At 46.7% G+C, this 22,695-nt stretch overlaps 1 protein-coding gene across 1 annotated transcript; it reads right to left on the reverse strand.

Moving 5' to 3' along the window:
• Nucleotides 1-4,188: 4,188 nt before the first annotated feature.
• Nucleotides 4,189-16,988, reverse strand: eppk1 (epiplakin 1). Its single transcript, XM_077710180.1, has 3 exons — nt 16,978-16,988; nt 15,370-16,621; nt 4,189-15,321 (listed from the first exon to the last, which is right to left on the reverse strand). The coding sequence occupies exons 1-3, from the start codon at nt 16,986-16,988 to the stop codon at nt 6,010-6,012; spliced, it is 10,575 nt and encodes a 3,524-aa protein (XP_077566306.1). The 3' UTR covers nt 4,189-6,009.
• Between the last annotated feature and the right edge of the window lie 5,707 nt (nt 16,989-22,695).

The following is a 22,695-nucleotide window of genomic DNA, read 5'->3' on the forward strand; positions in this document are numbered from 1 at the left end:
GTCGACGTGGATTCACCAAACCCAAGTCAAAGTAGTTCGAGACAACGGTGACTCTGAGTAGACTGGAAGTCGGGCGGTTCCAAAACCCTTGTCCGTGAAAAAATCATCTGACGTCTGCTCACCTGCCACAAGCACCTTTCACCTAACCTTGACCTCTCATAGTTTTTACACCCTCACACAGAAGCCAAAATGAAATCAGTTGCCACCCTCATCACTGTGACTGTACTATCAGTGGCAGCCTGGGTGTGGCTGAATGCCCCGCCCCCAGAGATTCGAGTCGAAAAATGAGACAATGCCATGCTGCTGTCACAGAGGAAAGTGAAGTGGTATGAAAAGAGCAATCCAAAAAAACACTTTGAAGAAAATATGTGGTATAATTTCATGGTATTTCAGACAAAAACTAACTGGTGTGAATGAAAGTTGTTATGTGTGTAGCCATATACCCATTTCCACAGGTATCCTGATATCCTGAATTCACTGGGTCTAGGTGTCACATTTAAATCTGCATTGATGCAGGTGGTCTAAGATGCATTCATTTGAAGGGGAGTGAACATAACTGTAAGATATATAAGATCAAAGTCAGTGGAATTGCTCTTGTTGCTTGGTTTAATAAACGGGGTAAACATAACATAAACAACTTAGCTTGATCACTTACTACAACAGAAAAGAAACCGCGTGGCGTGGCGTCAATGTCGCGTCAATCACGTAATTAGCCACAGCTGATAATAATCGTGACGTCATGCCAGGAAGGGCAATCCAGCCACTCCTGACAGTACATCCCCTCTAAGGGACGGATCCTAGACGTCCCAAGGTCAATTCCAACATGAGAACCAAGAACAAGCAGGGAGGGCGGGTGGGAGACCTAGCATTGTCCGGTGGTCGTCCACACCAACCCAAGAACAGACGAAGGAGAGGTCGATCCGGCGGGCGTCCGCGCCAGCCTGAAACAAGACGAGGCAGTAGTCGGTCCGGCGGGCGTCCGTGCCGTCCAGAAACGAGACGAGTCAGTGGCAGGTCCGGCGGGCGTCCGCGCCGGCCAGAAACGAGACGGGGCAGTGGCAAGTCTGGCGGGTGTCCGCGCCGGCCAGAAACAAGACGGGGCAGTGGCAAGTCTGGCGGGCGTCCGCGCCGCCCAAGAACATGACGAAGCAGTAGTCAATCCGGCGGGCGTCCGCGCCGGCCAGAAAGGAGACGAGGCTGTGGTTGACCCGGCGGGCGTCCGCGCCGGTCAAGAACGTGACGAGGCAGTGGTCGATCCGGCGGGCGTCCGCGCCGGCCAGATCCGAGACGAGGCTGTGGTTGACCCGGCGGGCGTCCGCGCCGGTCAGGAACGAGACGAGGCATGGGCAGGTCTGGCGGGCATCCGTGCCAGCCAGAAACGAGACGAGGCAGTGGTCGGTCCGGCAGGCGTCCCAGCTGTTCCTTTAAGTCTTGGCCAAACCGCCTGCCTTTAGGAGACAACAGAAGTTTAGTACGGTCGGGCACCTTACCCTGTTTGCTCGGGGGTAGCCAACTCCCTCCTCCCGGGAAACCGGAGCATTGCTTCTCTCGATGTCGCTGGCCCAGTCCTCCAGGGGCACTGGCGCATTGCCACTCTCGACGTCGCCGGCTTCTTCCTCCAGGGGCACCGGCGAATTACCACTCTTGACGTCACCGGCCCCGTCCTCCAGGGGCAATGGCGAATTGCCACTCTCGACGTCGCCAACCCCTTCTTCCAGGGACTCCGGCGAATTACCACTCTTGACGTCACCGGCCCCATCCTCCAGGGGCAAGGGCGAATTGGCACTCTCGACGTCGCCAGCCCCTTCTTCCAGGGACTCCGGCGAATTACCACTCTCGACGTCGCCAGCCCCTTCTTCCAGGGGCAACGGCAAATTGCCACTCTCGACGTCGCCAGCCCCTTCTTCCAGGGACTCCGGTGAATTGCCACTCTCAACGTCGCCGGCCCCTTCTTCCAAGGGCACCGGCGCATTGCCGCCACTTCTGGGCGGGCAGGCGCTGGACGGGCAGGCGCTGGACAGAGCGGTGCTTGGGAGAGCGGTGCTTGGGAGAGCGGTGCTTGGGAGAGCGATGCTTGGGAGAGCGATGCTTGGGAGAGCGGTGCTTGGGAGAGCGGTGCTTGGGAGAGCGGTGCTTGGGAGAGCGGTGCTTGGGAGAGCGGTGCTTGGGAGAGCGGTGCTTGGGAGAGCGATGCTTGGGAGAGCGGTGCTTGGGAGAGCGGTGCTTGGGAGAGCGGTGCTTGGGAGAGCGGTGCTTGGGAGAGCGGTGCTTGGGAGAGCGGTGCTTGGGAGAGCGGTGCTTGGGAGAGCGGTGCTTGGGAGAGCGGTGCTTGGGAGAGCGGTGCTTGGGAGAGCGGTGCTTGGGAGAGCGATGCTTGGGAGAGCGGTGCTTGGGAGAGCGGTGCTTGGGAGAGCGGTGCTTGGGAGAGCGGTGCTTGGGAGAGCGGTGCTTGGGAGAGCGGTGCTTGGGAGAGCGGTGCTTGGGAGAGCAGTGCTAAAATGGCCGTCCGTCACCAAAAAACCCGGTCATTGGCTTTGTTACGGGTGCGACTGGCGACCCCAGTGGCAACGGGAGTACTTTGCGTGGCCTTGGCACAGGAGCTTTGGGCACTTGAAACGGCGTGGTTTGCCGAGTAACTTTGGCCACTTGGACAGGCGTGGTTGGCCGAGTAACTTCGGCCACTTGGACAGGCGTGGTTGGCCGAGTAACTTTGGCCACTTGGACAGGCGTGGTTGGCCGAGTAACTTCGGCCACTTGGACAGGCGTGGTTGGCCGAGTAACTTCGGCGACTTGGACAGGCGTGGTTGGCCGAGTAACTTCGGCCACTTGGACAGGCGTAGTTGGCCGAGTAACTTCGGCCACTTGGACAGGCGTGGTTGGCCGAGTCACTTCGGCCACTTGGAGAGACGTGGTTGGCCGAGTATCCTCGGCCACTTGGAAAGACGTGGTTGGCCGAGTAACCTCGGCCACTTGGAACGGTGAGGGCGGCATAGTTTCTAGGAGATGCTGGTACAGCGTGATCGGCCGAGTAACTTCGGGCACTTGGAAAGGCGTGGTCGGCCGAGTCACTTCGGGTACTTGGAAAAGCGTGGTCGGCCGAGTCACTTCTGGCACTTGAAAAGGCGTGATCGGCCGAGTCACTTCGGCCACTTGAAAAGGCGTGATCGGCATAGTTTGTAGGAGATACTGGAACAGTGAGGTCGGCCGAGTATCCTGGGACGACTGGAACAGCGAGGTCGGCCGAGTAACTTCGGGCACTAGGAAAGGCGTGGTCGAGGTCGGGAGAGGAGCTTGGACAGACGTGGTCGGGAGAGGAGCTTGGACAGACGTGGTCGGGAGAGGTGCTTGGACAGACGTGGTCGGGAGAGCAGCTTGGACAGACGTGGTCGGGAGAGGAGCTTGGACAGACGTGGTCGGGAGAGGAGCTTGGACAGACGTGGTCGGGCGCGTAACTTGGACAGTGGTTAGTGTGTCCAGGCACTCCTTTCGCTTCGCTCTATGGCGTGGCGCTCAGCGCCTCCTCTGGGAGGATTGCACAGCACCCCTGCCATCACGTGGTGTCCCATAATAGGTGGTCAGCCCACTCTGTAATTGCTGGTCGGGGTATTTGGAGTAGGAATTGTCAGGGGAAAAATAGGGGTAATCCTCCTCCAGTGGAAGGTCTCGGGGTCCGAATTAGTCGAAGAATTCACAATCGGATTCCGAAACACCAGCGAAAAAATCAATTTCCTCAACGACGTCCTCCTCACTAGAATCTTCAGGCTCCCTCCATGGTGAACCAGTTCCGCTGGTCATAGGCATAAGATAACTTGGGCACTGGGCATCATGATTAAACTGTTTGGGCTTCCCAGGGCAACGTGCATAGCAGTGGTGGGGCGTAGGAGTGAGCTGCGGATCTAACTCTCCTACCAGCTGAGACTCATCTCCAGCAATGATGTGCCTGAGAGCCCCGCACCATGGTGTGTTCATTACAAAACTCCTAAACGATTCTGAGGGATTTCTTATACACTCCAAGCAGTCCGGTGTCTTCGAGGTGGAAGGTTGGCGTCACCGAGCGCGTCGGCGCGAGCGTGGGTGGCGCTCCGCTGGGTCCATGATGGTCGGATCATGCTGTTACGATCCCGTCGCGTAGTGTGATGCGATCGAGGGGGGGAGTCGCCGAAGCAAATGGAAAAGGGGAGGCAGATATGTTGCTCTTGTTGCTTGGTTTAATAAACGGGGTAAACATAACATAAACAACTTAGCTTGATCACTTACTACAACAGAAAAGAAACATGCCGCGTGGCGTGGCGTCAATGTGAACGGCATGACAAAGTGAAAACACAGGGAATGAAACCAGACGATCCGACAGCGTTCAACAAAAACCATAATGCTTAAATAGCATAAAAAAAACCTAATCACCTAATTAGCCACGGCTGATAATAATCGTGACATCATGCCAGGAGAGGCAATCAAGCCACTCCTGACAGCAGTGATGTTCCCGGTGACCATAAGTTGTGGTCCACCCCCCCAGAAAATCATAGGGCGACTAATTTCTCAACTTGGACATTGAACTGTTACATGAGTGTTCATTAACCAAACTGTCAAAGCCCTACAAGGTACAGCAGATGAATTAGAGGCCCTTAGAGAAAGGGAGTTGCAAGACCGGACGGTCCTAGATTTGATAACAGCCAAGGATGGAGGTGAGTGTGACATAGTTGGAGAGCACTGTTGCACCTTCATCCAAGATGGAACCGGTGACAAAGTTAACATAATTCGTGCCATAGCTGAAATAAAAGCCTTAGCCAACACCATGGCCCAAGATCACTCAGCCGTAATTGGGTATCACTGTGGTCGTAGTTAACAACCGGATCATGGTTCTCTATTCAGATTAAATTTGCAACTCCCTTTCTTGCGGTTTCACTTCTATACTGTATCTTTTCAATGTCTGTAATCCTTAGTATATAAGTTAAGATTCAAAAACCTAACCAGCACACGCTGGTAGCTTACAGTGACATACAGTTTCACAGCATGACAAACCTTGCCGGAGATTCTAGCACTCCTCCAAAGTGTGACGAATCCCTGGATGTCGAGTCGTCTGGGTAAATGTACTTGTCTTGACTTAAAAATTGTGTTCGCTCATTAAGAGGGACGTAGAGGAATTTTTCTCAAGTACCCCTGAGTAAACTTGAGTTTTCGCTTCTGCCTTGACAAGAGATTTTGTTATTTTCCATACCCTGTTGAGTGACGGTTAAGGATATTTGTTTTCTAAAACCTGCAGAGGAGGGATATATATTGATGAAAATGAAAATTCTTTCAAAGTAACTTCAGGGGGGATATGTGAAATATATTTGTATTCTTATATTTAGTCTTGCACCCTTGTCACTATGATGTATTAAAAGTTACTAGAATAGAATTTATCTTACACCTATTGGTTAAAATGTGCACTACACCTTTTGCACTCCACCTCCTTCATTTGTGTTAACACCTCCCATTTTTATGACTTGTCTTCTCTAATAAAACCACCGTTGAAGCAGCTTTTCGGCGGGAGATAGCTTCGAGGAGCTTGGAGGGTAGTCACACTCTCGGGCCTCAGAATGGTCCACTCCCCCGCCTCTGCAGACGCGGCCTTTAACTTTCATTCCATCCGCCTCAGTGTGTACTCCTGTGTTCGAGTTTAAGTGTTGGCCAGTAGCCCCAACAGTCAAATAAATGAATGCCATTTCCTTTCGAGTATCATTACTTCGTTTCAAAGTTCACAGTTATTTTGGTCAAATATCATTTTTCCTGTTGTCATCTGCCTCTTGCATAAAAATGGATGTAATTGTTGAGTCATGAATATTACCACCCTTTTTTAAATCATACCACAATAGACATGTCAACTTGAAACTGAACTAATAATGATTTAAAAGGCATTTATGTAAGTAAGCCTCGCTCACAAGCATTTGAAATATATGAAAAAATAGAAACCAACAAAAAAGGTTCTCAATTCCTTCAAATTATGACGGAGTAAGATAAAAAGACAAGTCTTCAGGATTTGCTCAGCGGTAGTAAACTTAGACCAGTGGTCGGATCTGTGATGCACCTCTCCAAGAGCTGCAGATAGGTGAGGTTCTCTTGAGTGTTGGGATCAAAAAATCCCTTGGTGTCATCACCCGCGTCAGACAGAATCTCATTCATTTCTTGGTCAAAGTAGCCTCGCTGGTAGGCCACCTGCACGGGTACTCTGTGACTGTAGACTGGGTCAATGATGCCTCCCGTGGCAATTTGAGCTTCCAGAAGACGAATTCCGTGATCCTTAACGATCAGATCTTTATTCAGGGCCTGGAACAGGGATATTGTTTCCTCAGTGTAAGGGTCCGTGTATCCGGTGACCGCTCGTTCGGCCGACAGCAGCTTCTTTTTGAACTCACTGCCAACCACTCTCTGATTCACAGCTTCTTCCACTGAAAGTTTTTTGTTGCCAACCGGGTCAATGACAAATCCGGTGGCGGCTTGGGCCTCCAGGAGCACGAGAGATGTCCCGGGAGGAAGCAGGAATCTCGACTTGGCTTCATAGATGCTGAGGGCTACCTTGGTTGACTGCAGATATACTCCTGCAATGCAGTTTGTCCCTTCTAAGTATCTGCGGACAGAGTCCATTTCACTCACTTCCTTGACGGTGATTGCACCTGCGTTGAGATCTTTGTAGAGGTCTTCATTGATGATTTTGGATTCGAGTAATTCCGTAGCACTGACTTCCTTCCTGATTCCGTGAAAGCTTTCGGTCTCGGTGAGGGTGGTGGTGGTAGCGATGGTGTTGCTCCTGCTGCTTTCAACATCTATTTCTGACATGCAACACCCGATGGCCATTGTTGAAGTTGCGGTGCCGCAATGCTGATGATTGATAGTCAGGACGATCTCCAAAAAGCGTTCAATTGTCAGAGTGCCAGACTTGTATTGATGCACCAGCTCCCTCCTCTTCTCTTCAGAGATGTATCTAGAGTAAAGCAGATCCCACAGGGACACCGTGGTGCCTTGATACTCGCCACCTGCTCTGGTGGTTGTCTTTGATTTCAGGATAAGTTTTGTGGATTCGTCCACAAAGAAGTAAAACTCTCCTTTTCTCACAATCACTAACAAACTTAGACCAGTGGTAGGATCTGTGATGCACCTCTCCAAGAGCTGGAGATAGGTGAGGTTCTCTTGAGTGTTGGGATCAAAAAATCCCTTGGTGTCATCATCTGGGTCGGACAGAATCCGGTTCATTTCTTGGTCAAAGTAGCCTCGTTGGTAGGCTACCTGCACGGGTACTCTGTGACTGTAGACTGGGTCAATGATGCCTCCCGTGGCAATTTGAGCTTCCAGGAGACGAATTCCATGATCCTTGACGATCAGTTCTTTATTTAGGGCCTGGAACAGGGATATCGTTTCTTTAGTGTCAGGGTCCGTGTATCCGGTGACCGCTCGTTCGGCCGACAGCAGCTTCTTTTTCAATTCGCCGCCAACCACTCTCTGATCCACAGCTTCTTCCACTGAAAGTTTCTTGTTGCCGACCGGGTCGATGACAAATCCGGTGGCGGCTTGGGCCTCCAGGAGTATGAGAGACGTTCCTGGAGGCAGCAGGCCTCTGGACTTGGCTTCATAGATGCCGAGAGTCTCCTCCGTTGACTGCAGATAGACTCCCGCAATGCAGTTTGTACCCTCCAGGTATTTGCGGACAGAATTAATTTGGCTCACTTCCTCGACGGTAATTGTACCTGCATTGAGATCTTTGTAGAGGTCTTCATTGATGATTTGTGATTCGAGTAATTCCGTAGCACTGACTTCCTTCCTGATTCCGTGAAAGCTTTCGGTCTCGGTGAGGGTGGCGGTGGTAGAGATGGTGTTGCTCATGCTGCTTTCAACATTTATTTCTGACATGCGACACCCGATGGCCATTGTTGAAGTTGCGGTGCCGCAATGTTGATGAATGATAGTCATTACGATCTCCAAAAAGCGCTCAATTGTTAGAGTGCCAGACTTGTATTGATGCACCAGCTCCCTCCTCTTCTCTTCAGAGATGTACCTAGAGTAAAGCAGATCCCACAGGGACACCGTGGTGCCTTGATACTCGCCACCTGCTCTGGTGGTTGTCTTTGATTTCAGGATGAGTTTTGTGGATTCGTCAACAAAGAAGTAGAACTCTCCTTTTCTCACAATCACTAACAAACTTAAACCAGTGGTGGGATCTGTGATGCACCTCTCCAAGAGCTGGAGATAGGTGAGGTTCTCTTGAGTGTTGGGATCAAAAAATCCCTTGGTGTCATCATCTGGGTCGGACAGAATCCGGTTCATTTCTTGGTCAAAGTAGCCTCGTTGGTAGGCCACCTGCACGGGTACTCTGTGACTGTAGACTGGGTCAATGATGCCTCCCGTGGCAATTTGAGCTTCCAGAAGACGAATTCCATGATCCTTGATGATCAGTTCTTTGTTCAGGGCCTGGAACAGGGATATCGTTTCTTTAGTGTCAGGATCCGTGTATCCGGTGACCGCTCGTTCGGCCGACAGCAGCTTCTTTTTCAACTCGCCGCCAACCACTCTCTGATCCACAGCTTCTTCCACTGAAAGTTTCTTGTTGCTGACCGGGTCGATGACAAATCCAGTGGCGGCTTGGGCTTCCAGGAGTATGAGAGATGTCCCAGGAGGCAGCAGGCCTCTGGACTTGGCTTCATAGATGCCGAGAGTCTCCTCCGTTGACTGCAGATAGACTCCCGCAATGCAGTTTGTCCCCTTCAGGTATTTGCGGACAGAATTAATTTGGCTCACTTCCTCGACGGTAATTGTACCTGCATTGAGATCTTTGTAGAGGTCTTCATTGATGATTTGTGATTCGAGTAATTCCGTTGCACTGACTTCCTTCCTGATTCCGTGAAAGCTTTCGGTCTCGGTGAGGGTGGCGGTGGTAGAGATGGTGTTGCTCATGCTGCTTTCAACATTTATTTCTGACATGCGACACCCGATGGCCATTGTTGAAGTTGCGGTGCCGCAATGTTGATGAATGATAGTCATTACGATCTCCAAAAAGCGCTCAATTGTTAGAGTGCCAGACTTGTATTGATGCACCAGCTCCCTCCTCTTCTCTTCAGAGATGTACCTAGAGTAAAGCAGATCCCACAGGGACACCGTGGTGCCTTTATACTTGCCACCTGCTCTGTTGGTTGTCTTTGATTTCAGGATAAGTTTTGTGGATTCGTCCACAAAGAAGTAAAACTCTCCTTTTCTCACAATCACTAACAAACTTAGACCAGTGGTAGGATCTGTGATGCACCTCTCCAAGAGCTGGAGATAGGTGAGGTTCTCTTGAGTGTTGGGATCAAAAAATCCCTTGGTGTCATCATCTGGGTCGGACAGAATCCGGTTCATTTCTTGGTCAAAGTAGCCTCGTTGGTAGGCTACCTGCACGGGTACTCTGTGACTGTAGACTGGGTCAATGATGCCTCCCGTGGCAATTTGAGCTTCCAGGAGACGAATTCCATGATCCTTGACGATCAGTTCTTTATTTAGGGCCTGGAACAGGGATATCGTTTCTTTAGTGTCAGGGTCCGTGTATCCGGTGACCGCTCGTTCGGCCGACAGCAGCTTCTTTTTCAATTCGCCGCCAACCACTCTCTCATCCACAGCTTCTTCCACTGAAAGTTTCTTGTTGCCGACCGGGTCGATGACAAATCCGGTGGCGGCTTGGGCCTCAAGGAGTATGAGAGACGTCCCTGGAGGCAGCAGGCCTCTGGACTTGGCTTCATAGATGCCGAGAGTCTCCTCCGTTGACTGCAGATAGACTCCCGCAATGCAGTTTGTCCCCTTCAGGTATTTGCGGACAGAATTAATTTGGCTCACTTCCTCGACGGTAATTGTACCTGCATTGAGATCTTTGTAGAGGTCTTCATTGATGATTTGTGATTCGAGTAATTCCGTAGCACTGACTTCCTTCCTGATTCCGTGAAAGCTTTCGGTCTCGGTGAGGGTGGCGGTGGTAGAGATGGTGTTGCTCATGCTGCTTTCAACATTTATTTCTGACATGCGACACCCGATGGCCATTGTTGAAGTTGCGGTGCCGCAATGTTGATGAATGATAGTCATTACGATCTCCAAAAAGCGCTCAATTGTTAGAGTGCCAGACTTGTATTGATGCACCAGCTCCCTCCTCTTCTCTTCAGAGATGTACCTAGAGTAAAGCAGATCCCACAGGGACACCGTGGTGCCTTTATACTTGCCACCTGCTCTGTTGGTTGTCTTTGATTTCAGGATAAGTTTTGTGGATTCGTCCACAAAGAAGTAAAACTCTCCTTTTCTCACAATCACTAACAAACTTAGACCAGTGGTAGGATCTGTGATGCACCTCTCCAAGAGCTGGAGATAGGTGAGGTTCTCTTGAGTGTTGGGATCAAAAAATCCCTTGGTGTCATCATCTGGGTCGGACAGAATCCGGTTCATTTCTTGGTCAAAGTAGCCTCGTTGGTAGGCTACCTGCACGGGTACTCTGTGACTGTAGACTGGGTCAATGATGCCTCCCGTGGCAATTTGAGCTTCCAGGAGACGAATTCCATGATCCTTGACGATCAGTTCTTTATTTAGGGCCTGGAACAGGGATATCGTTTCTTTAGTGTCAGGGTCCGTGTATCCGGTGACCGCTCGTTCGGCCGACAGCAGCTTCTTTTTCAATTCGCCGCCAACCACTCTCTCATCCACAGCTTCTTCCACTGAAAGTTTCTTGTTGCCGACCGGGTCGATGACAAATCCGGTGGCGGCTTGGGCCTCAAGGAGTATGAGAGACGTCCCTGGAGGCAGCAGGCCTCTGGACTTGGCTTCATAGATGCCGAGAGTCTCCTCCGTTGACTGCAGATAGACTCCCGCAATGCAGTTTGTACCCTCCAGGTATTTGCGGACAGAATTAATTTGGCTCACTTCCTCGACGGTAATTGTACCTGCATTGAGATCTTTGTAGAGGTCTTCATTGATGATTTTTGATTCGAGTAATTCCGTAGCACTGACTTCCTTTCTGATTCCGTGAAAGCTTTCGGTCTCGGTGAGGGTGGCGGTGGTAGCGATGGTGTTGCTCCTGCTGCTTTCAACATTTATTTCTGACATGCGACACCCGATGGCCATTGTTGAAGTTGCGGTGCCGCAATGTTGATGAATGATAGTCATTACGATCTCCAAAAAGCGCTCAATTGTTAGAGTGCCAGACTTGTATTGATGCACCAGCTCCCTCCTCTTCTCTTCAGAGATGTACCTAGAGTAAAGCAGATCCCACAGGGACACCGTGGTGCCTTTATACTTGCCACCTGCTCTGTTGGTTGTCTTTGATTTCAGGATAAGTTTTGTGGATTCGTCCACAAAGAAGTAAAACTCTCCTTTTCTCACAATCACTAACAAACTTAGACCAGTGGTAGGATCTGTGATGCACCTCTCCAAGAGCTGGAGATAGGTGAGGTTCTCTTGAGTGTTGGGATCAAAAAATCCCTTGGTGTCATCATCTGGGTCGGACAGAATCCGGTTCATTTCTTGGTCAAAGTAGCCTCGTTGGTAGGCTACCTGCACGGGTACTCTGTGACTGTAGACTGGGTCAATGATGCCTCCCGTGGCAATTTGAGCTTCCAGGAGACGAATTCCATGATCCTTGACGATCAGTTCTTTATTTAGGGCCTGGAACAGGGATATCGTTTCTTTAGTGTCAGGGTCCGTGTATCCGGTGACCGCTCGTTCGGCCGACAGCAGCTTCTTTTTCAATTCGCCGCCAACCACTCTCTGATCCACAGCTTCTTCCACTGAAAGTTTCTTGTTGCCGACCGGGTCGATGACAAATCCGGTGGCGGCTTGGGCCTCCAGGAGTATGAGAGACGTTCCTGGAGGCAGCAGGCCTCTGGACTTGGCTTCATAGATGCCGAGAGTCTCCTCCGTTGACTGCAGATAGACTCCCGCAATGCAGTTTGTACCCTCCAGGTATTTGCGGACAGAATTAATTTGGCTCACTTCCTCGACGGTAATTGTACCTGCATTGAGATCTTTGTAGAGGTCTTCATTGATGATTTGTGATTCGAGTAATTCCGTAGCACTGACTTCCTTCCTGATTCCGTGAAAGCTTTCGGTCTCGGTGAGGGTGGCGGTGGTAGAGATGGTGTTGCTCATGCTGCTTTCAACATTTATTTCTGACATGCGACACCCGATGGCCATTGTTGAAGTTGCGGTGCCGCAATGTTGATGAATGATAGTCATTACGATCTCCAAAAAGCGCTCAATTGTTAGAGTGCCAGACTTGTATTGATGCACCAGCTCCCTCCTCTTCTCTTCAGAGATGTACCTAGAGTAAAGCAGATCCCACAGGGACACCGTGGTGCCTTGATACTCGCCACCTGCTCTGGTGGTTGTCTTTGATTTCAGGATGAGTTTTGTGGATTCGTCCACAAAGAAGTAAAACTCTCCTTTTCTCACAATCACTAACAAACTTAGACCAGTGGTAGGATCTGTGATGCACCTCTCCAAGAGCTGGAGATAGGTGAGGTTCTCTTGAGTGTTGGGATCAAAAAATCCCTTGGTGTCATCATCTGGGTCGGACAGAATCCGGTTCATTTCTTGGTCAAAGTAGCCTCGTTGGTAGGCTACCTGCACGGGTACTCTGTGACTGTAGACTGGGTCAATGATGCCTCCCGTGGCAATTTGAGCTTCCAGGAGACGAATTCCATGATCCTTGACGATCAGTTCTTTATTTAGGGCCTGGAACAGGGATATTGTTTCTTTAGTGTCAGGGTCCGTGTATCCGGTGACCGCTCGTTCGGCCGACAGCAGCTTCTTTTTCAATTCGCCGCCAACCACTCTCTGATCCACAGCTTCTTCCACTGAAAGTTTCTTGTTGCCGACCGGGTCGATGACAAATCCGGTGGCGGCTTGGGCCTCCAGGAGTATGAGAGACGTTCCTGGAGGCAGCAGGCCTCTGGACTTGGCTTCATAGATGCCGAGAGTCTCCTCCGTTGACTGCAGATAGACTCCCGCAATGCAGTTTGTACCCTCCAGGTATTTGCGGACAGAATTAATTTGGCTCACTTCCTCGACGGTAATTGTACCTGCATTGAGATCTTTGTAGAGGTCTTCATTGATGATTTGTGATTCGAGTAATTCCGTAGCACTGACTTCCTTCCTGATTCCGTGAAAGCTTTCGGTCTCGGTGAGGGTGGCGGTGGTAGAGATGGTGTTGCTCATGCTGCTTTCAACATTTATTTCTGACATGCGACACCCGATGGCCATTGTTGAAGTTGCGGTGCCGCAATGTTGATGAATGATAGTCATTACGATCTCCAAAAAGCGCTCAATTGTTAGAGTGCCAGACTTGTATTGATGCACCAGCTCCCTCCTCTTCTCTTCAGAGATGTATCTAGAGTAAAGCAGATCCCACAGGGACACCGTGGTGCCTTTATACTTGCCACCTGCTCTGTTGGTTGTCTTTGATTTCAGGATAAGTTTTGTGGATTCGTCCACAAAGAAGTAAAACTCTCCTTTTCTCACAATCACTAACAAACTTAGACCAGTGGTAGGATCTGTGATGCACCTCTCCAAGAGCTGGAGATAGGTGAGGTTCTCTTGAGTGTTGGGATCAAAAAATCCCTTGGTGTCATCATCTGGGTCAGACAGAATTCGGTTCATTTCTTGGTCAAAGTAGCCTCGTTGGTAGGCTACCTGCACGGGTACTCTGTGACTGTAGACTGGGTCAATGATGCCTCCCGTGGCAATTTGAGCTTCCAGGAGACGAATTCCATGATCCTTGACGATCAGTTCTTTATTTAGGGCCTGGAACAGGGATATCGTTTCTTTAGTGTCAGGGTCCGTGTATCCGGTGACCGCTCGTTCGGCCGACAGCAGCTTCTTTTTCAATTCGCCGCCAACCACTCTCTGATCCACAGCTTCTTCCACTGAAAGTTTCTTGTTGCCGACCGGGTCGATGACAAATCCGGTGGCGGCTTGGGCCTCCAGGAGTATGAGAGACGTTCCTGGAGGCAGCAGGCCTCTGGACTTGGCTTCATAGATGCCGAGAGTCTCCTCCGTTGACTGCAGATAGACTCCCGCAATGCAGTTTGTACCCTCCAGGTATTTGCGGACAGAATTAATTTGGCTCACTTCCTCGACGGTAATTGTACCTGCATTGAGATCTTTGTAGAGGTCTTCATTGATGATTTGTGATTCGAGTAATTCCGTAGCACTGACTTCCTTCCTGATTCCGTGAAAGCTTTCGGTCTCGGTGAGGGTGGCGGTGGTAGAGATGGTGTTGCTCATGCTGCTTTCAACATTTATTTCTGACATGCGACACCCGATGGCCATTGTTGAAGTTGCGGTGCCGCAATGTTGATGAATGATAGTCATTACGATCTCCAAAAAGCGCTCAATTGTTAGAGTGCCAGACTTGTATTGATGCACCAGCTCCCTCCTCTTCTCTTCAGAGATGTACCTAGAGTAAAGCAGATCCCACAGGGACACCGTGGTGCCTTTATACTTGCCACCTGCTCTGTTGGTTGTCTTTGATTTCAGGATAAGTTTTGTGGATTCGTCCACAAAGAAGTAAAACTCTCCTTTTCTCACAATCACTAACAAACTTAGACCAGTGGTAGGATCTGTGATGCACCTCTCCAAGAGCTGGAGATAGGTGAGGTTCTCTTGAGTGTTGGGATCAAAAAATCCCTTGGTGTCATCATCTGGGTCGGACAGAATCCGGTTCATTTCTTGGTCAAAGTAGCCTCGTTGGTAGGCTACCTGCACGGGTACTCTGTGACTGTAGACTGGGTCAATGATGCCTCCCGTGGCAATTTGAGCTTCCAGGAGACGAATTCCATGATCCTTGACGATCAGTTCTTTATTTAGGGCCTGGAACAGGGATATCGTTTCTTTAGTGTCAGGGTCCGTGTATCCGGTGACCGCTCGTTCGGCCGACAGCAGCTTCTTTTTCAATTCGCCGCCAACCACTCTCTGATCCGCAGCTTCTTCCACTGAAAGTTTCTTGTTGCCGACCGGGTCGATGACAAATCCGGTGGCGGCTTGGGCCTCCAGGAGTATGAGAGACGTCCCTGGAGGCAGCAGGCCTCTGGACTTGGCTTCATAGATGCCGAGAGTCTCCTCCGTTGACTGCAGATAGACTCCCGCAATGCAGTTTGTACCCTCCAGGTATTTGCGGACAGAATTAATTTGGCTCACTTCCTCGACTGTAATTGTACCTGCATTGAGATCTTTGTAGAGGTCTTCATTGATGATTTGTGATTCGAGTAATTCCGTAGCACTGACTTCCTTCCTGATTCCGTGAAAGCTTTCGGTCTCGGTGAGGGTGGCGGTGGTAGAGATGGTGTTGCTCATGCTGCTTTCAACATTTATTTCTGACATGTGACACCCGATGGTCATTGTTGAAGTTGCGGTGCCGCAATGTTGATGAATGATAGTCATTACGATCTCCAAAAAGCGCTCAATTGTTAGAGTGCCAGACTTGTATTGATGCACCAGCTCCCTCCTCTTCTCTTCAGAGATGTACCTAGAGTAAAGCAGATCCCACAGGGACACCGTGGTGCCTTTATACTTGCCACCTGCTCTGTTGGTTGTCTTTGATTTCAGGATAAGTTTTGTGGATTCGTCCACAAAGAAGTAAAACTCTCCTTTTCTCGCAATCACTAACAAACTTAGACCAGTGGTAGGATCTGTGATGCACCTCTCCAAGAGCTGGAGATAGGTGAGGTTCTCTTGAGTGTTGGGATCAAAAAATCCCTTGGTGTCATCATCTGGGTCGGACAGAATCCGGTTCATTTCTTGGTCAAAGTAGCCTCGTTGGTAGGCCACCTGCACGGGTACTCTGTGACTGTAGACTGGGTCAATGATGCCTCCCGTGGCAATTTGAGCTTCCAGAAGACGAATTCCGTGATCCTTGACGATCAGTTCTTTATTTAGGGCCTGGAACAGGGATATTGTTTCTTTAGTGTCAGGGTCCGTGTATCCGGTGACCGCTCGTTCGGCCGACAGCAGCTTCTCTTTCAACTCGCCGCCGACCACTCTCTGAGCCACAGCTTCCTCCACCGAAAGTTTCTTGTTACCGACCGGGTCGATGACAAATCCGGTGGCGGCTTGGGCCTCCAGGAGCTTGAGAGATGTCCCAGGAGGGAGGAGGCCTCTGGACTTGGCTTCGTAGATGCTCATGACCTTCTTTGTAGACTCCACCCAAACACCGGCAATGCAATTTGTGGCCCCGAGGTACTTGTGGATGGATTCCATTTTGTTGACGTTGTCCACCATCACTTTGCCTTGTATAATCTGCGTGAAGAGCTTCTTGGAGATAATCTTGGACTCAAAGAGCTGGCTCGCCGAGACCTGCTTCCTCAGTCCCTTGAACTTTCCCTCATTGGACGTCGCCTCTGCCATGATGACCGTGAGTATTTCCGTAATCTCTTGCACGGTCAGGGCGCTGCTCTTGTACTGTTGCACCCGCTGCTCCCTTTTGGCCTCGGAAATGTATTTGAATAGCAACGCCTGCCACAAGCTAACCTCTTTGCCTTTGCTGTTTTTTCTCCCCGCAGGTGCGCAAAAAGGCTGCCTTTCAGAGTCGAGGTGTACCGAGGTGTGGGCCGCAGTCCCCTTTCTTCTGCCCGTTTTGATCCGCCATCTTCAACATGAATAGCTGCGGAAGTGAAAGCATTGCGTCAAATTAAAGGCTCGCAATTGCCGGGCCGGGACTCGATAGCAGTTCACGGACGGAGTAACGACAGTAGGGAAACACCAGTGCGACCTCCCATTTCTTGGGAGAAGCCGGCCTCCAATGAAAACTCCACACTAGGGTTGAAAAGCTATCTTTTTTTTAATGATACTTTGTGATGCCTTAATCATGTTTGTATAACTAAGTGTTGGGTTTATTCTGTAATACTATTATATGTGTGTGTATTTAATAATTTCTCTGTTAAATCATTCTTCCAATTGTTCGAAGAGTGCTCGGGGTTGTAACCAGTCATGTAGTTCTCTCACAAGGACTGCATTCCTGTCAACCTCTGCCGATAACTGCCCTTATAAATGATTATGATTCCCCGTACAAACCCCCCAAAAAACGTACAAACACCGTACGACGCATGTTTACTCGTGGTAACTTGTTTCTTACTAGGTGGCTCCTGCATGCTTGCTTCCACGATACTTACTCTATGTATATCTACGCATGCGCATGTCATCCTTTATCGAAATTGCCGTACGCACCACTAAAAAATACATACGATTGAGGATAATTTTTGCTGGTATACCGTGATAATAGTAACGATCGATGACAGTAGCGTCGTTCGCTACCAGCCTACGAGACTATCTGGATTTTAGCCAAAACGCTCTTGTTGAGATCGGTTTTCATATATATTGGCGATTTTTTTTTAAATAAAAAATGTTCCCCGTACAAAAGTCGGTGTACGGCGAACATGATTTGAAATGGTAAACAACGTATAAAATACGTGTAAAACGTACAAGTTGACAGGTATGCGACAGTTTATCTGGCATCCCACCCAGTATCGGGCTCCGAGGACTGTTGATCTGGGCTTGCATTAAGGACTCGGGCTACCAACAGATACGGATATCTGCCACTCCCAGCAACACTCGCATAGTGTTCCTACATCGTGACGCACTTCGCGTACCAACCTACGAGACTATCTGGATTTTAGCCAAAACGGTCTTGTTGAGATCGGTTTTCATATATATTGGCAATTTTTTTTTAAATAAAAAATGTTCCCCGTACAAAAGTCGGCGTACATGATTTGTTGTGTCAAATGAAGGCGTGATAGTTTTAATCCAAATGAAATTTGTTTTTAGTTTCCTCTTTTGTTATTGTTAAAATACCTTGATTGTTGTTATAGTTACAGATGTTGTTTTTGCTTACGCATGTTGGTTTAATCAATACCCTTGTAATTGTTTTGATTCATGGCTTTTAATTCGTACGAGAAATTACTGTTCTAGGAGATACTTTGGAGATCAGGAGGAAGTCTTGAAGTCTTGATGTATGTCCCCTTATAAGGTATTATCAGAGATGCAATCTATTTAATTAAATGTCAATAATTGAATAAGATGTCTGCCTGCAGTGATTGATAATTACATCGGAAGGGTAATTATTTATGAACCTATCAAATAAATCCAATTAATGAAAAAATGTGTTTTTCCACTGTAAACCTTAATTGATGTACGCCGTCTAATTATCGATGATTATTACAGCAAAATGTTTTTCCAAATAAAAAAGACCTACCCAATGACAATGACAATGACAATGCAAATGGAAATGGCAATGACAATTACTTGTGGTTTGGTATGTTGGCAGCAGAATTCTAAAATTCCAAAGTGGTTTTCTGGCTCAAAGTCTGCCCCTGCAGGCGGAAAAGGTTCCTTTCATTCTTCAAACATGAAGGACGGTGAACGTCTTTTGAATATGGAAGACACTGACGAGGCCAGGGGCTTGTTGCATCAGAGCATATTTTGGCAGGCTTGACATTTGAAAGATGATTTTCCATCTCCAAGCACCTCTTTGTATGCGCGAAAGCAGCCGTCCGACATGCGCGAGAGTGAGACATGGCGCCCCACGTCTTGACGAGGCCAGGCAGGCAGCGTTTCCAAAGCCAATTAAACGCCAATTGAGATTTCACACCGCATATTGTCATCCAAGGATGGTTGCGACACTATTATTTCTATTTTAGTGTGTTTTTTTAACATAGTTTTTAAACTTAAAAAAATTAATCAAAAGACACTGGAAACTCGAAAATGTCATTGGTACGGCTCCAACATAACATTCAATTTAACGTATGAATAATACAAGCAGTCAAAGCAAATACCTAATTTGAGTTTTTAAGAGAGCAAGGTTGTTTTTTTTAACGAAAACAATAACGCATACTTTTAGAACTTCCACCTTGATTCTTAACGTCACGATGAGAAAATACGTCATGAAATAAAGCGTTCAAATGCGGTATGACGAAAGGGATGCTATTCAAGTTCCACTCATCCAAAACAGGAAAGCTTTGGTGTCAAAGTAACTATCCAATTAATTCGTCAATTCATCTTTTTGTTTGTGTCCAAATAATATAGCGTGTCCCAAAAGGGGAACACATCTTTTGACATTTGCAATTTTTGACATACGCGTTAAGTTGGCGCTGCGCTCTTTTTCTTCCCGTCACTTCTGCGTTTCATCAGCTAAGAATGACGATGTTTGTATTGGCTAGAAGATAAAGCTTGGCGTTGTCCTTTTTTCCTCAAAAAGGGTGCCGGCCACTAAAACCAGAGCTTGACCTTTAACCCTTTAAAACCAATAACAAAAACACAAACGCGTTGCGTAAAAACTGTTATTCGTTATCGCTTTTGACTGGACATAACAGATCATTGGCAAGGAAAAAAGAAAAGAAAAGAAAAGACAAGAAAAAAAGAAAAGAAGAGAAAAAAAGAGAAAAGAAAAGAAAAGAAAAGAAAAAAGAAAAGAAAAGAAGAGAAAAGAAAAGAAAAGAAAAGAAAGGAAAAGAAGAGGAGAGAAAGGAAAAGAAAAGAGGAGAAGAGAAAAGAAAAGAAAAGAAAAAAAGAGAAAAGAAAAGAAAAAAGATTGGACATAATAGATCATTGGCGAGGACAAAAGAAAAAAGAAAAGAAAAGAAAAAGAGAGGAAAAGAAGAGTTAAGAAAAGAAAAGAAGAGTTGAGAAAAGAAAATAAGAGTTAAGAAAAGAAAAGGCCTTACGTGTCTCTCCGCAAAAAGCTCAAAGCTCAAAGACGTCCTCTGAAGCCGATTTTATTCCATGGTAGAGTCATTCCTGCGGTGTGGAGAATACCCCAGAATTTCAGAGGAACACCACACCCACCTTTTAGATAACGTCCTCCTGCGAGGCCAGAAGGAGCTGGCTGCTTTGAACATTATCTCAGGGAGTGCAGCAAGATTCCTCCAATTCTTGGCCACTTCCTTTCAACTGCCCCATTGTCTCTGAAAACAAAAGCACAGAATCCGACATGCCAGGTGCGCTTTGGAATTACAGACATGACCACAATGAACTGTTTTTTTTTAATACCTTTTGACCAATTTCCCATTGCTGCCACAGTAGTTCAATAAGAAGAAGACACTGGAAAATAGTGGACATTTCTGCCTGCAAATGGGAAATGACACACACACATACACACACACACAAACACACACAGGAGAAGAAAAAAATAGAAAAACAACGAAAAGAAAGGTCGTCAGTGTCATGTGGTTATATTGTAAAATCGTCACCCTTGACCTCATTTGTCTAAAAGTTATTTCTCTTGTCGGAAATGTGTGTCAAGGTTCAGTTAAGGTTGGGAAACATGCTTTTGATTTCAGTGCACAAAAACGTTTGTCATGCCAAATCAGAAATTTCTCACACACACACACACACACACACATGATGAAGTCATTACTCTAAAGCAATTAATAACTGTCTGATTTCATGGAAATACCAGCCTGGAGCGCCATGATGTCACAAGTGGGCGAGCAGGTACGGACCGGCTGTATTCAAGGCAAATAGTTTTGGGGCGTGGCCAGTGATCCTATCTTTGCTATCATTTTCACCACCAAACCTTTCTGTTGCTTTTATGATAACACAAGGGGTCAAGTAGAGGGCGGGGCTCGCTCTGCCTTTCAAAACGTTAAAAAGCCCTAATTTTGATTAGGTTCAAACCAAGGAATTGAAAGCCGCCGCGTCACATTTGTCTCGTGACGTCGGGACAATGGAGTGGTACTCTGGGGTCGTGGGCACTGCACCCATTAGACGGATCTGTCGCCCATTGCATGTTTGGTCTTTTTGCTTGTTTAAGCACAGGAAAAAGGCCTAACCTTCTCCTTCTAACAACATTCATTGAAAGAGCCCAGCTTTGCCCACACTTGCTCCACGGCGAGAAAAAGCTGCCGAGACAGAATTTGGCCCAGTGCCAGCGACCTTTGGAATGGAATGCGAACACGCCCGGGGTGTTAGCTTGCTGCCGGCTTCCGCTTATCGGCCTCAGAGTCAATAAGGCTGAAAGGCTCAAGATGCCTGTTAGGTTTATCATCATTATAAATGTTACATTAATACAAGCCATTTTAATACATCTCTTGCAAAAGAAGTGTTCGCTCCAAAGTTAACCAAAATACCTTTGGAAGTCACTTCTCCTTCACACCTGGACTTCTCGAGACTATGGTTCACAGCAAGAGAACGGTAAAATGTTTTAGGAAGCATCGGCTCCTCATGAGGGTTAACAACAAGCTCTTGGGAACTGTGGATTTGTTTTGGGAAACTTGGCTTCTCAAGATGGTCCGCATCATCTTTCTCTGGGGAAGATTTGACAGACCTAATAGTTTTGAGAACTGAGACTAATTGTTATGAGACTCTGATTATAATGTTTAGACTTCTGTTATTCATGTTGTTTAAATCTTATGAATATACAGTGTTCCCTCGGTTATTGCGGTTAATGGGGACCGGGACCACCCGCGATAAGTGAATTTCTGCGAAGTAGGGATTCCCCTTCAAAAATGCTTGATTTGAATTTAATTCCAAAAAAAATATATATATATATATACATATATTTTATTTGTTTATTTATTTATTATTATTTTTTACCCCCTGTATACAGTACACCATATAGAATACGGGTAGAGAGAGTGAAATTCATGTTATAAGAAAAAAAAATTGTAAAATATTTTGTTTCAATGTAATATTTGTATTAATTTTTGTTTTCCCAAAAAAAATCCGCGAAGCTCTGAGTCCGCGGTAGCTGAACCGCGAAGTAGCGAGGGAACACTGTATTACCAAAATGGTTCAGAATCATCTGACCAGAGGCGCATTTTGATCGATTCTCTCTTGCAAGAATAACATCTCAGATGCCTCCGTTATTGAAAGTTGAACTTGGGAGTACTTATTGGTAAATCTATCATTGCCAATGGAGCTGGGATGGGTCCGGAAAGTCTTCTTTGTTCCAAAAGTGGGGAAGTGCGCCAGACAGCCCGGAGAAGTTTTGAAAATAGTGACGAGGCGTTACTTTTGATGTGTATGCGTGAATGTGCAAGTCTCGGGTAAAACACATTAGATAGCATTTACCACGCTACCTTCGACCACAATTACTGTTAGCATTATAATGTGCAGAGTGTATGACGGTCGTAGCAAAGGAACCTATGTTATTGAGATTTCATTGTTTTCCCTGCTTAATAGATAGGGACTTCTCTCAGTTGTAAAAACAAAAGGTAGCACAAGTTATGACCTTTTATGAAACAAGTATATAGTAGTATATTATAGTATATATATATATATATATATATATAATATAGTATAGTATATATATATATATATATATATATATACATATATATATATATATATATATATATATATATATATATATATATATATACATATATATATATATACATATATATATATACATATATATATATACATATATATATACATATATATATATATATACATATATATATATATACATATATATATATACATATATATATATATACATATATATATACATATATATACATATATATATATATATATATATATATATATATATATATATATATATATATATATATATATATATATATATATATATATATATATATATATATATATATATATATATATATATATATATATATATATATATATATATATATATATATATATATATATATATATATATATATATATATATATATATATATATATATATATATATAT

This window comes from Stigmatopora nigra, chromosome 23, assembly GCF_051989575.1.
Source record: "Stigmatopora nigra isolate UIUO_SnigA chromosome 23, RoL_Snig_1.1, whole genome shotgun sequence".
NCBI lineage: Eukaryota > Metazoa > Chordata > Actinopteri > Syngnathiformes > Syngnathidae > Stigmatopora > Stigmatopora nigra.